This window comes from Apis cerana, linkage group LG3, assembly GCF_029169275.1.
Source record: "Apis cerana isolate GH-2021 linkage group LG3, AcerK_1.0, whole genome shotgun sequence".
NCBI lineage: Eukaryota > Metazoa > Arthropoda > Insecta > Hymenoptera > Apidae > Apis > Apis cerana.
The window spans coordinates 4,687,457-4,705,397 of record NC_083854.1 but is presented as its reverse complement, the minus strand read 5'-3'; the positions used below and the strand labels follow the sequence as shown (position 1 = coordinate 4,705,397).

Here is a 17,941-nt window from a genome sequence, read left to right as displayed (position 1 = left end):
TCGATTCTTTGAGATAATAATACTTTCAATTTGGCTTGAATATTTAAAAAATTAGACATAAAATAAAAGATTATTAGTAAAACATTTTTAATAAGCATTTAATATAGAATGGAGTGTAATATTGATGATTTACCAGATGTTGTATTAGAATACATTTTAAGTTTAATTCCACCATATAAAAATCTTCAGGAATGTAAACTTGTATCCAAAAGATGGTTCCGTGCTACCAAAAGTATGTAAAATTTTTTTTGTTCTAAAAATATATCTATATCTATCTTTTAATTATTAATTTACTTTTAAAAATCAATAAAATTTTATTTTTATTATAGATGTAATACAACACAATAAAGCACATTTTCATAAGTCTGTAGCTTATGGATCATTGCTTTGGAGTCCATGGCCATCCAAGCATTGGATGCCTACTATTGCAAAAAGACATTCGCATTCTGCTTGTACATATGAAAATTCTATGTATGTATTTGGTGGATGTACTGCAACATGTACAACATTCAATGATTTATGGAGATTGGATTTGGATACACGAAAATGGATCAGATTAATCACAATGGGAACATATCCATCTCCTAAAGCTTGTGCTACTATGTTATATTATAAAAAAAGTTTCATTTTATTTGGAGGATGGTCTCATCCAGCATTATACTCTGTACATCAGGTACATTTGATTAAAAAATTATAAAAATATAATAAATAAAATAATAAATATATATAAATATATATAAATGAATAAATAAAATTGATTATGTAAGAAAATATTTAATATTATTATATTATTTAATATTATTGTTATATTTTTAGCAATCAAAATTATTCAATGAATTACATGTATATTCTATAGAATCCAATAAATGGATTGCTATAAATACCTTGGAAACACCTCCACCCACTTCAGCACATTCTGCTTCAATTCATAAAAATTATATGATTGTTTTTGGTGGTATATGTAATGGATATAGGTATATATCAGAAGTTGTTGAATGGCATTTAATAAACTATTTAATTTAATTTAATAACAATGCAGTACTATTTTGAGACAGATCCAATGACGTATGGTGTTTGAATCTGGATTCCTATAGTTGGCATAAGCAACCTACTTCAAATTTAAAACCACAACCACGTTATGGTCAATCTCAAATAGAGCTTGGAGACAAACATCTTCTTGTATTAGGTAGATAATTTAAAAATATACTCTAAAAATTTTTTTGATTTTATTATAAATATCTTAACATATTAATATGAATATAAATATTTAAAGGAGGCTGCACTGGACCTAATGTTGCTATGAATGATGCCTGGTTATTAAAAATGGAAGGTACAGTATGGACATGGAAAAAAGTAAATATGCACAATACAGAATGGGCTCCAACACGCATTTGGTGTCATCAAGCTTGTAAGGTAATAATTTTATCTTATCATAATACAATTATAATATTTTTTTATTATATTGTATTCAAAATATTTTTTATTTTATAGGTGGGAAATCATATTATTGTTCTTAGCATTAATAAATGTCAGAATAAGCCAAATGATATGAGTATATCGCTCAAAAAGGTCACTTGTCAAGCAGCATCTTCAACGAGAACAAATAATTCATCTCCATTACATGGAAGGTTTGGTTATTTAAGTTTATTGTTAATACTTATATATGTGTGAAGTTAACTTTAAATCTACAGTTATAAATTATTTTTAGACAAGGAAGCGTATCTCATATTGATAGAGATGTAAACATTAATGGACGACATGGTTCGTTTTCCGAAATATCTATACAAAATCCACGCCCTCCGCATCATCCTCCTAATTTTACAAAGAATTTAACATTATGTTATGATAATATGTTAAGTATGACAGCTTTTCGTAATGAACCAGTGCGTTATGACATTAATAGTCATCGACAACGACAATTAGAATCTCTTCGTAGAATGGAAGAAAGTATTAGAAATCGAAGAGCACAATCGAAGCCTGCAAAAAAGACAAAAAATACTTTGTCCATATTTGTATTAGACATCACGAATGTCTTATGCGAAGAATGTAGTGCTTCGTGGATTCCTTTAAAACATAATGATCAATCGGGTCCCAATGAAAGAATACTTTATTCGCTCGTAGCTGGTCGCGGTGAATTAATAGTATTTGGAGGTATTGGCAAAGAACAAGCATCTATACAAAATCATCCTGATATGGATGAGCCTGAAGTTTATAATGATCTCCATTTTATAAATCCACCAAGATATATTATTTAATATCTTGTAGCAACAAATAATACATTTCTATGTTTAATTAAGAATAGTTTAATTCTGTTAGCCTTGATTCTATTATAAATTATTTACTAAAAATTAATTTAACTGGAAAGTAAAAAAGTGATATTATTAAAAAATTGTGAGAAAATTTTATGATAAATAATTTTAAAGTATTAATTTTATTTTTGTCAAAAAAAAAAAATCATCTAGAAAAGTTAATTTTTTGACCAGAAATAATTATTATAGTTGTACAAACAATGTATATCAATTATAAAATCTTATCATTTCATTGCAAGTTTTATTATTTACATATTTTCCAAATGATATAATTTATATGTTAATCATCATCATCAATTGTTTTTAAACTACTGAACACTTGTGACGGAATAGTTTGTTTTTCAATAGGTATATCTGAAACGAAAAACACATATACAAAAATAGAATATTAAATATATGTGTCGCAATTAAAGTTCTTTAAAGCAATTTGTAAACATATTACACATGATAAAGAGTAATAAAAATTTTAATGTGTTATATATTGTACATTATATATTACCTTCTTCTATATCTCCTTCATTAACATCATTAATATCAATATCTATTTCATCCGGATTATTTACTTGAGATTCCGGTTTACCGTCTTTTTCTGTCACACCACGAACAAATTTAATACTGTCCTTATTTGTAGTAATATTATCTACAAAATTTATTAAAATTTATTAAAATCGAACAAATATAATAATAATTAATAATAAAATTAAAATCTATACCTTGTGTTTTACTATCCAAAAGACGCATTGCATCTGCTGGTACGTCTGATAGTGAATTCGATGTATTATTTAACATTTGTGCAGACATCATATTTACTTGAGTATTGTACATAGCTTGTACACTACGTTTAATTCGAAGCATTTCACGCATAGTATCTTCATTACCATGTCTTACTTCAAATTCTTTCCATATTTGCCAGAAATTTGATGCTACCTAAATAAAATAAAAAAATATATATGAATATAATATTAATTTCAATATTATTATTATATTAATTAATTAAATAATATTTTATACTCTTGGATCACAAATTTGACTGCAGTGAGCATATATTGCCCGAGCTCTATCAACTTCTCCTAATTTTGTTTCCATTTCTGCAAATCTTAAACACATTTCTCTTGTATTATCTTCATTAAGTACTTCAATAGCTTTTTCATATATCTGTCTTGTTTTTGGTACACCATATATATCTGCTGCTTTTTTTATATATATATTGAACATCTATAAAAATGTATTAAATTTTTATTAAATATAGATTTGTATGAACATTATTTTTTATTGTGTTTTGATTTTGAACATATATTAAAATATAGGGATACATGTAACATGTTATAAAATTAAAAATCCATGTTCTTAATATAAATATATATATACATTCTTATATTATTGGTAAATATATATCGACATAAGTGAATAAAATTATAAAATATTTTCTTTGAAATTTTTGCAGATATCAACATGATCTTTATTTTAAATCAAATAATCCAGCCATTTAGAGTCATTTAGAATAAAAAAATTTTAGGATGAGATTTACTATATGTATTTAATAATATAATTGATATATTTAAATACATATGAAATAGATATTATTATATTTTTTACCTCAAATCTTTCTTCAGGAAGAACAGCATTTGTTGCTCGTTCGTATACAGACATTGCATGTCTAGCTAAACCATGTTCTTCTTCTAATTTTGCATATAGTAAATATAAAGCTACAATAAAAAAAATTAAATAAGAAAAGAAAACATTATTTTTTATAATATATATAATTAAATATTATTTGAAAATACCTTTAGCATATTTTGGTGGACAAAATTCTAAACATTGTTCAAATAAATCTCGCGTTCGTTCTAATTTCGTTCCACCGTAACGCTTTAAAAATTTTGTAAGATATGTATTCCATATATCATAAACATTGGGCCATTTAAAGAGTGCAATACCTTTTTCATAAGCCTAAAAAGAATAATTAAATTATAATAAAGAAAAAAAATGATTAAAGTTTCAATAATATTCTAATATCATTCATTATATACTCTAAAAGCTTCTTCAAAATATTTATTTTCTTCCAAAAAGAGACCATAATTAATAATGATTTGTGGTGTTGCAATTTTTAGATCTATAATTTTGTCATATACAGCTTTGCATGTCTGTAAAAGAAATATTAAAAATTACAAAATTTCATGAATAATATTTAAAAAGTATGATTTTAGAAAATATTAATATACTTTAAATGTTCCAAAACTTTCTTCTAAATCAGCATACATAGACCAAACTTTTAAAGATTTGTATAATCTCATTTGAACTGTTTCTGTCTCATCATGATAAGCTACTTTGCGGAATGGCATAGCTGTCGCACGATGCATAAGTTTTAATGCTTCTTTATAATTTCTGTATAAATGAAATATATTGTTATATTAATTATAAAATGTTGATATATTTAGAAAAAATTATTTTACAAAAAAATACTATACCCATGCCTAATTTCCATTTCTGCCCATTCACACCATACAGAAGCGAGATCGTCTACTTTAGTATAAGGAACATGAGTTGCTTTTTCAAAAACTACTCTAGCATCTGTTATTTGATTATTTTCTTCATAAAATTTACCAAACTCAACCCATAAAGTATGTAATTTACCTACTGCTAATTGTGGTTGCACAGTTTGTACAGCTTCTGTATATGTATTAATGATCTAAAAAAAAAAGTGATAATCATAATAGCAAAATTATAAAATATTTTTTGTTAAAAATTTTAATAAAAATATTTTATACTTCGTGTGGTTGTCCTTCATAAAGTCTAACTCTTTTATGCCATTCTTGTACATTATGAGGATTTTGTCTGAGTAATACAGAATTCAAAAGTAATAAACGTCTTTCCATTAAATGTTCAAACCGTGCTAATCTCAATTCCAAATCAATATCATCTATAAATATGATAGAAAATATGATAGAAATTATAAATACATATATTTTTAATAAATATATATATTGCAATAAAATTATTTATATACATATATTTACTATGTAGTGTATATATATATATATATATACATACTATATAGTTAAGATTTTAGTGAAAGTATTAATTCAATACAATTCTTTAATAATAATACACATTTACTAAACAATGTATAAATTTAAAATAAATCCATTAAATATATTTAAAATTACTTAGTTAGAATAAATTTTTTTTGATAGCTATAGATGGTTCATAATATCAGCAATAATGTTTTTTAATATTGTTCAAATAATCATTATAATTATATCATTGTGTAAATTATATATATGCAATCTATGTACAAATATATAGTTTTATTGTATATATTTTTATTAAAATAGATTTGAAAATGTATGCATTTATTAATTTATATTTAATAGATTTTAGAATACATTTACTTTATAAATTAATATATACATTGAGTAATAAGTAACATTTATTGAATTGATACTTCTACTGCAATATATATAATAAAAAATATATGAATATTAAAAATAAAAATATATTTCTAATACCATCTTCAGTAGGATTTTTTGCAGCTTCTTCCATACGTTTACTAAGACTAAGTTCTTCAAATTGTGCATAGGCATCAAATACTTGAGTAAAGTCTCTAACAGTAGTTACTGTTTGTATTGCTTCTTCATAAATATCTCTTGCCTATTTCAAATGAAAATATGAAGTTATGATTATAAACTTAATAAATTACATTTTAATATAAATAAAAGATTATTTAATACCCTTTCAAATAAACCACTACGAACATAATAATCTGCTAAAGAATTCCACAAAGGACCTAATTGATCAGTATAACGTCTTAATCCACCTCTAATAATAGCATCCACATTAAGAGATTTTATTTTAGAAGGATTCTTTGATATTAAATCACACAATTCATTCCATAATTGATGATTAGACTTTCCATGTTTTGATATAAAATCATCTTGATTAACAATTTGTGCAAGTTTTACAGCTGCTTCATCAAGCCTTCCAATTGATTTCAAGTATTCTATATATTCTTCTGTATCTTCTGGAGCTAACTAGAAATATATTTTATATTATTAAATATAAATCATAATAAGAATGTTCTACTTTACCTTTAGATATCGTCTAAAAACTCTGACTGCAGTTTCATATACATTGTGTTTTTTCAAAAATTCAATATACAATGGCCATATACGATGATGCTGTGTAATAGGAAGAGCTCTAAGTGCTCTATCAAAAACTTGACGAGTACGTGTAATATAGCATTGTTCTGTCATTAATGTACAATAATCCATCCAAATTCTAGGCATTTTATGCATGAAAACTAAAGCACGTTCAAATGCATTATTTACATCTTCATAAAGAAGATCAGTTATGCATCTTCCTTTCAATTGATTGACACGTTGACGAAGATAATTATACCATAATTTATAACTAACATATAAAAATGAAAATTTGATAAAATAAAAATAAATAAAAATGAATATTTTATAAAATCTGATAAAAAGAAATAAAAAAGATATAATTTTATATTTTACCTTCCAGGAAGTTCTTTCAATGCTCGTTCATATACGATATTTAAATTATTACTTTTTGTACTTTTTAAATGATCTATATAACGTTGCCAATGTTTTACAGAATATGGATTTCTTAAAATTTCTTCTTCGTATGGTAAATCTTCCTCATTCTATTTAAAAAAATTACATAAAAGATAAAGATATTAAAATAATATTATAAAAATTAAAATGATATTCACAATTATATAATTCACAATGTAATTCACAATGAATTACTTACAAAAACATATATATTTCCTTCTGGATCTTTGCGTTCTAACATTATTGAAAATTTTAATAATTATTTGAGGTACTTTGAGGTTATTTTTGTACTGTGTATTTTGATACAATTCGTTTCAACCACGCTATATCAAGGTGCTATTTCATTGATCATTAATAATTGAAAATTATTTGGTGCTGTACATAAATCTAATAGAAAATATTTTTATTTATTAAAAAAAATATTTATAGATATTCATAAATATTAAGAAATATTCTATTTTTAAATTATAAAATAATAAAATATTTGATATATTTAAAATTTTTAATATTATATTTTTAAAAACATTTTATTTTAAAATTATTATAATATTAAAATTAGTAAAAAATAATAAAACAATTATATATTCAAAGAAAATTTATTTAAAGATATTGAACTAAGTTCAAGTTGCACAACCTGTTTACCTCGTTTTGTAACAAGATATTATTAAACGTGACAGCTGTCATAGTAGAAATATGATTGAAATAGATATTTTTTAATGTAAACAATTCGATTTATGCTAAGCTAGCTAATTAAGAAATCAATTAGCTGCATTTAATTAATTGAAAATTAATTACATTTGAACTGTACTTATAAATAAACTTTGTAAAGGATGACAATGGGTGATGAGACTCCAGTTACATCACTGGTTCTTCCTGTCATTTTAAGACCAATATTAATGAAGGTATTGATATTTTTTTATTTATAATTTTGAGATTATAAACAAAATTTTAAATATAAAAAAATTTTTTTTGGAATTTTTATTTTAAAAAATATTTAAAAATAATATACATTAATGTATAATTCTATATATTCTAATTCATATTATTTTTTTAATCCATTATTACATAGTTAGAGAGGCAAAATGTATTGGCTGCTCAAACATTACGTACAGCTTTATTAAAAGCTGAAAATTCTCATCCAGGAATTACACATGATTTAATTCTTGGTATAATACGACGTGCAGAACTTAATCTTGATATGAATGAAAGTGTTCTTAGATTACAAGGAACAGCTTCTGATTATGATGGTATAATTATAATACACAACAAGATAAAAAAAAACAAATTAATTAAAAATTGTTTGATATAGTTAACAAATATTTTATTATTTTATCATGTATTATAATTATAGTTGTAGAATATAAATCAACAAGGTCTGAAGATGCCTTTCAAGAATTAAACCGTAAATCAACTTCTTTAAAAAGAATACTTAGCAGAATTCCTGATGAAATAACAGATCGTAAGACTTTTCTTGAAACAATCAAGTATGTTTTGATAAGTTCTATATTACAATAACATTAATATTATATGTATATAAGATTAATATACTTTTTCTATCTTTTTATCTTTCTTTTTCAGAGAAATTGCAAGTGCAATAAAAAAACTGTTAGATGCAGTGAATGAAGTAACTGCATTTATTCGTGGTTCTGCTGGAAAACAAGCATTAGATCAAAGAAAAAGAGAATTTGTTAAATATAGTAAAAGATTTAGCAATACATTAAAAGAATATTTTAAAGAAGGACAGTAAGCATTATTAATTTTTCATTTTTTTCTATTAAGTTGTTCTATTTTTATAATTATCTTTTTTTACAGAGCAAATGCAGTATTTGTGAGTGCATTATATTTGATACATCAAACAAATATGATAATGCTCACAGTAAAAGATAAATGTGAATAAATGTGTTCGTTTAAATAATATCTTTGCAATAATAAAATTAATTGGAACTATTATAAAATATTTAATTCCAATTTTATCCATTTTGTTATGTATTTGATTATCATAAAATTTAATTATCATTTCATATAAAACATGTATAATATTATTTTATATGTATTAAATTTTTATAAAATTATTACATGTAAATGAATACATAGATACATAATATATAAGATTTCTAAAATATATAAATATTTTGATATATAATTTAATTAAATAATTTAATTAAATATTAATATTTAATATATAATTATTTTTAAGAGAAGTTATTTTATATTAAAATATATGTTTAATATGCATTAGGAGTTTAAAAATTCATGTTTTTAATTATGCTAATTATAAATGCACATATATATCATAAATATATGTTATATCTTGATAAATTATTTTTGAAAAGAGAAAGTTTTCATATTGTTTTTTCAAATTTTTTTTTTTTAATACAAAATTGAAATTTTTGTTCAAATTTAAAATTTTATATCAGGATATAATATAATTAGAAGACACATGATATGAAATTTTTTTTTAATTTTTAAGTATAATAATATAATTGATAAAAATATTTTATCAAATTTTATGATTATAAAAATATAGTTCTGCAAGAAATGATATATGAAATTTTTTTGGAATTCTTATTTACTTTATTATATATTTGTTTTTTATATATTCTTTAAGATATATTGACAGAAATTATCACTCTATAATTTTTTCACTTTACTTATTTTAATTCTAATTATGAAAAATAATATTTTGTTTTATATGTATCTTTTATATTTATTTTTTTAAAACATCATATTTTTAGGAATAGCAAAAAGAAATATTTTATATCTAATAAATATGAAAATATAAATGTTTTAAATTATAAATATTACATATAAAAAACGTATAAAAATATATGAATCTTTTACATAGATAAATACATAAATTACATACATAGATAAATTATAATTATTTATATATAAAATACATATAAATTCTTTATATATAGGAAAACTAATATAATATATAAAAATATATATAAATTCTTTGCATAAAGTACATACGTATAATATATACTAATTTACATTGTAACATAATATATATTAATTCATATATAAGAATATTAATTTTTTATGTCAATGAATTTTAATATAAAATTAAATATGAATTCTGATCACTCAAAATTATAATCATTTTTTGTATTGAACTAATAATGTCGCATGTATTACAAAAGGCTCAAATGATTTATGCGACACAAAAGAATATTACGTGCCAATATCTTAATATTTTGCTATGAAAGTAATGTAGATGAAAGCAAATAAGAAAAGAATAAAAATAAAATAAGAATTAAGAATCAATGTTATTTCTTAAATAATTTTAAAACTCTTTAATAAGATAATGCTGGCAATCAATTCTTATTTTACTTTAAGTAAGTTACTAGTCTGAAAAATTTTTTTGATATTTTAACAAATACCTAATACTTTTCTATTTGGTCTTTTGTCTATATTTGTTTCATCTATGACATCCTAAAGATGGCGCTGATTTCTGAATTTTTACCCTATCTCTGTCCTATTATTTGTTCGCTTTCTCTATATTTGTTTTACGAAATTTATGTGCTCAAAAGATAACTCTAATATCTGATAAACTTTATTGTCTTTTAAAATAAAAATACAAAAATATAATATAAAATATATTATAACGTATAAAAATATGTATGCAGTAGATCTAATAGATCGTATAATACATAGATATGGATTCAATAATTGAGGTTTGGTTTCACTTATTACATATATATACATATTTATTCTAATTTATTCTAACTTATTCTAATTTCTAATATATTGTACTATTATTTTATATATAAAAATAAGAATATTCTAGTTTAAATAGAGAAGAAAAATAAGATTTATCAATCTGAAGATTTAAAATAAGAAAGACATTTCTCCAAATATATAAGAAATAAAAATTACTTTATTGATAACAAATGTACACCAATGTGTTATATTTTTCATTTGGAATCTACATCCTCTATCTACATCCTCATTGTATTAACAATGACACTGAATAACAGTAAGGATTAATAGCAGTTATTGTAATGAATATCATTGGAAAATGTACAAATTTTTTTAAGCACGTTTGCTATCTGCAAATGCCCGAACAATACTGCCAACACCACTGATATTATATACCTTTTCGTGCCAAGTTAATAAATGACTACTGCTACCTTCTGTTGGAATTTCAAATCCCCGATAAATATATTTCATTAAAACATCCAGCATGTCACGATCTAATTGTGTTAAACAATCATCTATTTGAGTAGATTTTATACTTAGAAGAACTTTTAGTGTTAAATTCCGAGCATTGTCCTGTAACATTCAATTAATATTTGCTTTTGATGCAAAAATAATTATATATTGTGACATATATGATTATATTAATATAAAATAAAAGAAAGTCAACACAAATTTTTATTTTTATTTTGTTAAATACTACATTAAATATATTTTATGAATAGCATTACATAGAATTATATATTCTTATTAGTATTATATAATTTGAAGAATTTAAATTATTTTATATATATATTATACATTAAAACTATTAAAATATATTTTAAAATAATAAATACAAAAAAATTCTATTATTAAAAATTTATATTTTAAACAATTATGAACGTATTTGTAAGGTTACCTTTACTTGTTGATTTTTGCATCCAAGTGGTGCAGATCTCAATACTGATATTAAAGCTTCGGCATTCTTACCCGTAAATAAATATTAAGAAAAATATTGAAAAATATTATAAAAAATATTAAAAGAAAATTATTGAAAGTTATAAAAAGGATATTGGCTAAGAAGTGTTAAAATTTCATTTTCATCTGGACCTGTAGGTCCTCCTATGCCTCCATCAGCATCTTCTTCTCTGAAATTATTATCACTATATTGATCAACATCGATTTTTCGAAATGTCGATGCTGATGAATCTTTTTTGCCATCGTTTCTTGACATTTTATCTTTCTATTTGACGTTTCACCGTGATTATACCCGGTTTATCAACTAACGTTGTGAAATGAATCTTTATTGGTCTTCAAGTATGTAATCTATATAGTATGTCTTTCTTTTTAAACAGAGAATAAAATAAAGAAATTTGTTATTTATTTTCATTATTTTTTATAATTAAAAATTTTCTTGTATATATTTATATTATTTTATTATAAATATAAAATTATAAAGAAATATATTCTTAATTAAATGCATTAAAAAATTCTACCAATTAGAAATACGAAATATTTTTATAATTTATTATTTTTTTATTTAATTTTATAATTTATATTTTTTATAATATAATATAATATATATAAATCAAATAAATTAAAAAAGTGTATATGCCAAATATAATCTAGATTTAAATCTAATCTAATATATTTTTTACATTTTTTTTATATTTAATTGTTTGATGTGGAAAATAATAACAAATTAAATGTTTTTTTATGAAAACATTTTTTGTATGTAAAATTATTTTTCATTTAATTCAAATATCATTTATATTTTATGAATACACTCCTTAAATTTGTAAAAGATTGAAGACGAAATAATATTATATTTCTATGATATTTTATTCATAATAAATGTATTTTTTGTAAGATAATAATTAATTATGAATTGTCCAAAACTTGTAAGTAAATATTTTACGCCAAAAATTCTATGGTATCAAACAGATACTACGGTAATCGTACGTATTTTATTACAAGATATAAAGGAATATTTCCTTCGAGTAGAATATGATCATTTATTATTTAGGTATTTTAAACATTTAATATTTCATATAAAATAAAAATTACAAAATTTTTAAAATTATATAAGAATATTTATATATTATTTCTAGCACTACAGTAAATTCAAAAAATTATTATATTTATTTATATCTTTTTGGAACTGTAATAGCAGAAAAAACAATTCACATAAACTTAGAAAGAGAAATTAAAATAACACTTATAAAGGCACATAAATGTAAAATAATTATTTATTTATTTTTTATATTGTTTTTACCATTTTTATTTAATTTTTATCAAATTGATAGGGACAGAATGGTTAAGATTATGTATTGAAAAAGAAAGAAATCCTTTAATTAGTATAGATTCAGCACATATATATAAACGTGATTGGATTATTGATTCATTAAAAAACATAGGTAATTATACAACATTATGTTATAATTAATATTAAATAATTTGTTTATTTTTATTCGTATTTGCTTGTGGAAAAAGATAATAATACAATTAATAATATATTTTTATTAGTTATCATATTATCTAACAAAAATTATTTTATCACAGAAAGAGAAAGTTTTGCAGAGTATAAACGTAGACATAATATAACTCAAATAATGCCAGATGTACCATCTACTGATGAAGAAGAATCTGATGATGAAGCAATGGACATGTTATTTCTTTAATCTATATCTATATAAGATAAATATATTTGATCAATGCAATATCTATATTCTAATATATCTAATATTCAAATATATTTTTAAATAAAAATAAAAAATATAACTTTAATATTTTTCTTTCTAAACTAAATTTTTTTACTTAAATTTTTGTATATATTCATTATTTTTGTAAAATTATATAACATAATATATAATAAAATCTAAGATAAAATACATTTTTTTGTGTATATAAATTGTATAAACTTGATCATTTTAATTTTATTTGCAATTTATTAAAATCTATATTGATTCAATTTTATAAATAATTTGATATTAATCATATATAAACATGCAATTTATGTTATAACATCTAAAAAATAAGAATAAAAATAAGAATAAAAAAAGAAATATAATATATTGTATTTATTTTATAATCAATTTTATCAAAGTAAAATTCATAAATAAAAATTTATAATGATAATAATATTAATACAAATTTTAAAATAAATTATTCATGCAGACTTATTGTCAGAATTTATGCTCTAAATTAAGACAAAATAATGTATTAAATTTCTAGTAGTTTTCATTTTGTTAATAAAGAATATGAAATTCAACATTGAATGAAAAAATAAATAATGTTCCTACAAAATATTGGAATGTTTGCTAAAATATAAAATATTGAAACATATAGTTACATTTTTATTAATTATATTGTATTGCTTATTTTTTGTAATGAATTTTTTTTTAAACAATATTTATATGTTTATGTAAATTTTATAAATGATTATTAAAAAAATATTGTACATATAATTTTATCATAGAAAAGATAATATAAATACATTTATGAAATAAAATTATTAATGTTTTTTTAATAATTTTTTGATAAAAATTGAATATATCTTAAAGCATATTAGAACCTTGATATTAAATCATGATATTTCATGAAATATAAATATAAGGAATTAAAATATTTTTTTATGCTATTTTTAAATACTATGAATAGTTGTTTATCATATAATTATACCTAATCAATATAATTATACAATAATATATTAATATAAACAATTTTATAACATTGAAATGATAACAATATATTAAAATTCATTTTCATTATAAAATAATTATATTCAAACATCTTGTTATAAATTTTGTACTAAATATGTAATATATTGAAATTAATATCTACAAAAATTTACATATATTACAAGTAATAAAATTATATAAAAAATTATTTTTATATTTTATACATTTTTTATTTGAATATATTTATTTTTAAATATTTTGATGCAAATTATGAAAAATATTTTTGCTGAATATTAAACTGAAGCTTTAAAATTAAATTTTTAATAATTTCACTGAGATTATTATATTATGAAATATATCAATAATCAATATATCAATCTTTTCTTATAACATTAATTTTATAATGCTCATATAATACTTGTATTGTACTGATATGAATATTTGAATAAAAAATTTCAAAAGAATAAAAATTATTTCTTAGCTTAAATTATTTTCAACAATTTTAAATCTATTACATGATAGAAATTATGTCAAATCATTATCATATTAATTTAAATATACCAATATCTTATATATATTTAATATTAATATATACCTATTTAATATATACCTACTTTATATTCAATTAGCAGCCTTCTAGAGAAAGTCTTTGATTTATATTTTCAACTCTTATTTTCATTTCCTTGAGTATATCTTCAGCAAGATTATCAATAGTAGTATATCTTACTTTAAAGAAATTAAATATATCTATAAGGAATTCTATTACTTGATCTCTGAAATAATGACAAGTAGAACGTAAACTTCCTTCTGGGCCTAAGAAACCCCACACAAGTACTGGAGAAATTTGTTCAGAAATCGAATAAAAATGGGCTAGAAATCCTTTATCATACTTTAACATTTGTCTTTTACCAACAAGCACTGACCAAACTGCAGTTCCAATTGCCTTAAATATAAAATAAAAGTAAATAAAAAATTAAATTAATAAATTTATTTTTCTACTTACAGTTTCGCGGAAACTAGCAGATATCCATCTATTCTGTAAAATAGCTTTAATTGATGATGGTGGTTTTTCAACTTCTTCAAAGGCATCTAATAAAATAAAATCAATCAGAACGTCGTAGAAATTTATACATTTTACACCTCTGCTAGTTAGTTCTTCTTCCATAATACTACGATTGTTTTGTTCTTGTAAGAATTCTAACATTCGTTCATAGTGTATTAAATAATCCTTAGGATCCTAATATTAGAAACTTTTCATTAAAATTTACTAAAAATTATTTATTAAAATCCGAATTATATTACTCTTAAGATTTATGTTTTTTTCAGATAGAAATAAATGATATTATACATAATGATATTATATATATATGTTGTGTATACCCTGTCTGCATACATGATCAAATCACTAATAACTTGTCGGCCTATATCTGCAATCCACTCTGCAGCAGAAGATACAGTAAATAATTTCGTGTATGCTTGTCGTAAGCAATGTACCTTTGCTAAATATTCTACATCTGAACCACATTTCACTAGTTCCGTATGTAATCGTCTATAATAAATATAAATCATAATGAATTCATATATATATTTAAATATAAATTTTTAGACATATCTTAAAATTATTTACCTGCATGGAATACCTTTGTCTTCGTGTTGTTTAAGAGCAGCATGATATAATTTTTGCTTTTCAAAATGTGGAAAAAATTCAGAGAATTCTTCAAATTCCCGCAAATCTGCTACCTACATTATATAAATTAATGTATATATTATATTAATATAAATATCAATAATTTTTATACATTGTTAATATTAAAAATATATATATTTTATATATTATTAATTAAATATATATGTATATATTATATAATATTTATATATTATATAAATATATATTATATATTATTAATAATATTTTAATTAATTAAAATATTAAAAATAATTTTTTATTATTTATTTTTATTCAAAGACACGAAAAAATTACTTACTCCATCACGTGCAGATTCGAAAGATTCTGGAGAAGATGCTGCATCTGCTTTATCTTTCCCGGATATTCGGCTACCTACATTCGAAGGTTTATGACTATCTATACTTTCCTCATCTTCATTTCGGAACAATACTGAATGCTGTTAATATTGAAATATTATTTATAATAAATTATTTTATTTTTCTAATTTAAAATTTATTATTTTTAAATTGCTTGTGTAATATTAATAGGTAAATAACATTAAAAATATAAAAAGATTATAGATTATAGATTATAGATTATATTAAACAAAATTTTCAATTAAAATATATATATATTTTTTTATATCAAATAACTAATATTTATATATGTAACAACATTTTATATAACATAGATTAGATTAAAATAGCAATAGCTATAAACTTCCTATGTATAATTCTTTATTGCCTGTTGTTAAGTCAAGTAACTCATTGCATTAATTACTCTGGTCAGTTATCATTTAAATTGGATTAATTTCTGCATTTTTTATGCAGTAAAAAAAAATTTATGAATATAGCGGAGATCTAAATATAATATATATAAATATTAACATGATACAGAAAAGATTTCAAATGAATAGAAAAAATTTTATAAAATCTTAGTTAAATAACGGAGGAATTATTTATTATTAATCAAAATTAAATTACTTAGTACTTTTATTTAATTAAATTAATTATTTTTTTTTATTAAAATAATTTATAATAACGTATTAAAATAAAAATTAAATAATTCCAAAATATTTTATAATAAATATATTTTATTTTTCTTATATTTTAAATGATACAATAATTTTAATAGAAATCTATTAATTTAAAAAAAAAGAAAAATAATATATATATTGATATGTTTACCTGGTCGATAAATAGGAGTTCTGCATGGTTTTGGATTTGATAACCCATATCGAGAAGTTCTTGCACATCGTGCGTAAATGCTGCATCCGCCTTAGACGGTAATGCGAGCGTACCATTATTGAGTGAAGAGCTGAATGCTGTAAGAGCATCCTCCCAGCAATAGAGAGCTTTTTCCAGAGCCTCCAATCCTGTATCATTAAGTTACATCGTTTTACATTTGTCAATTTTCATTCTTCTCCTTAGCATATATAATGTAAATGATGAATTCGAATTTATTTAATTTGTTCTGAGAAACATTTTCGCACAGCAATATAAAAGAAATTTACATGATTATCATTTTATTATTATTATATTTTATTTTTTACGAAATTTTTATTTACGATAAAAAAATATTGAATAAAATTTTTTTCAAGAATAAATAAATTTTATTTATTAACATTGTTTATTATAGATTTATTTGAATTAAGATAAAGAAGAATAAAAAATATATTCTTATATAAAATATATTCTATAAGAATAAAAATTATTATTCTTTATTCTTTATTATTCTTTATTCTTTATTTTTATTTATTCTTTAAAAATTTATTAAAGATTTTAATCATCAGTAATCAAAATGATATTTAATGTTTTCAATTTTAAATTTGTATATATATTGTGTATCTCAATTCTTTTGATCTTTATTGCTTGTTTTTTTTTAACTAAATAATCTTAATTAAATAGTATATATGATAATTATATGATTATAGTATATATAATAATTCTTAATTAAATAATATATATGATTTAATATTATATCTATGACAATCTTTATAAATCATTTAAAAATTATAATTTTTATTCATAA

At 21.2% G+C, this 17,941-nt stretch overlaps 6 protein-coding genes and 1 long non-coding RNA gene across 8 annotated transcripts in view; 4 read left to right on the top strand and 3 right to left on the bottom strand.

Annotated features, from left to right (window-relative positions):
* Positions 1-90: 90 nt before the first annotated feature.
* On the top strand, positions 91-2,786 carry LOC107993884 (F-box only protein 42). The gene is made up of 7 exons (XM_017050551.3): positions 91-232; positions 330-673; positions 817-974; positions 1,056-1,186; positions 1,274-1,413; positions 1,492-1,628; positions 1,709-2,786. The coding sequence occupies exons 1-7, from the start codon at positions 109-111 to the stop codon at positions 2,253-2,255; spliced, it is 1,581 nt and encodes a 526-aa protein (XP_016906040.1). The 5' UTR covers positions 91-108; the 3' UTR covers positions 2,256-2,786.
* LOC107993883 (pre-mRNA-splicing factor syf1 homolog) lies at positions 2,537-7,661 on the bottom strand. Of its 2 annotated transcripts, none has more exons than XM_017050549.3 (16): positions 7,523-7,661; positions 7,080-7,267; positions 6,821-6,969; positions 6,395-6,716; positions 6,038-6,337; positions 5,816-5,957; positions 5,075-5,226; positions 4,775-4,995; positions 4,529-4,691; positions 4,337-4,450; positions 4,094-4,256; positions 3,906-4,015; positions 3,321-3,524; positions 3,023-3,236; positions 2,809-2,949; positions 2,537-2,663 (listed from the first exon to the last, which is right to left on the bottom strand). In XM_017050549.3, the coding sequence occupies exons 2-16, from the start codon at positions 7,119-7,121 to the stop codon at positions 2,590-2,592; spliced, it is 2,511 nt and encodes an 836-aa protein (XP_016906038.1). In that variant the 5' UTR covers positions 7,122-7,267; positions 7,523-7,661; the 3' UTR covers positions 2,537-2,589. The 2 variants fall into 2 exon arrangements, with proteins under 2 accessions (XP_016906038.1, XP_016906039.1); XM_017050550.3 differs by having other exon boundaries at positions 6,062-6,337.
* On the top strand, positions 7,640-9,008 carry LOC107993888 (programmed cell death protein 10). The gene is made up of 5 exons (XM_028664824.2): positions 7,640-7,782; positions 7,950-8,127; positions 8,232-8,364; positions 8,459-8,623; positions 8,693-9,008. The coding sequence occupies exons 1-5, from the start codon at positions 7,711-7,713 to the stop codon at positions 8,775-8,777; spliced, it is 633 nt and encodes a 210-aa protein (XP_028520625.1). The 5' UTR covers positions 7,640-7,710; the 3' UTR covers positions 8,778-9,008.
* A 1,247-nt stretch (positions 9,009-10,255) lies between these two features.
* On the top strand, positions 10,256-10,781 carry LOC114576994 (uncharacterized). Its single transcript, XR_003696650.2, has 2 exons — positions 10,256-10,560; positions 10,664-10,781. It is a non-coding gene; the product is annotated as an uncharacterized LOC114576994 (long non-coding RNA).
* Positions 10,744-11,902, bottom strand: LOC107993845 (actin-related protein 2/3 complex subunit 5-C). Its single transcript, XM_017050471.3, has 3 exons — positions 11,638-11,902; positions 11,484-11,556; positions 10,744-11,158 (listed from the first exon to the last, which is right to left on the bottom strand). Exons 1-3 carry the CDS (start codon positions 11,796-11,798, stop codon positions 10,919-10,921), a joined length of 474 nt encoding a protein of 157 aa, XP_016905960.1. The 5' UTR covers positions 11,799-11,902; the 3' UTR covers positions 10,744-10,918.
* Positions 11,903-12,225: 323 nt separating this feature from the next.
* Positions 12,226-13,345, top strand: LOC107993872 (uncharacterized). Its single transcript, XM_017050531.3, has 4 exons — positions 12,226-12,590; positions 12,676-12,800; positions 12,871-12,981; positions 13,127-13,345. The coding sequence occupies exons 1-4, from the start codon at positions 12,448-12,450 to the stop codon at positions 13,243-13,245; spliced, it is 498 nt and encodes a 165-aa protein (XP_016906020.1). The 5' UTR covers positions 12,226-12,447; the 3' UTR covers positions 13,246-13,345.
* Positions 13,346-13,909: 564 nt separating this feature from the next.
* The window catches only part of LOC107993869 (mitoguardin), a 32,505-nt gene continuing 28,473 nt past the window's right edge, over positions 13,910-17,941 (bottom strand). The window contains exons 4-9 of the mRNA XM_017050523.3: positions 17,098-17,285; positions 16,230-16,367; positions 15,872-15,984; positions 15,625-15,793; positions 15,248-15,481; positions 13,910-15,187 (exon numbers count right to left, since the gene is read on the bottom strand). Of these exons, the coding sequence (XP_016906012.1) occupies positions 14,870-15,187; positions 15,248-15,481; positions 15,625-15,793; positions 15,872-15,984; positions 16,230-16,367; positions 17,098-17,285 (1,160 nt within the window). The 3' untranslated portion in view covers positions 13,910-14,869. The remainder of the gene's footprint in view (positions 15,188-15,247; positions 15,482-15,624; positions 15,794-15,871; positions 15,985-16,229; positions 16,368-17,097; positions 17,286-17,941) is intronic.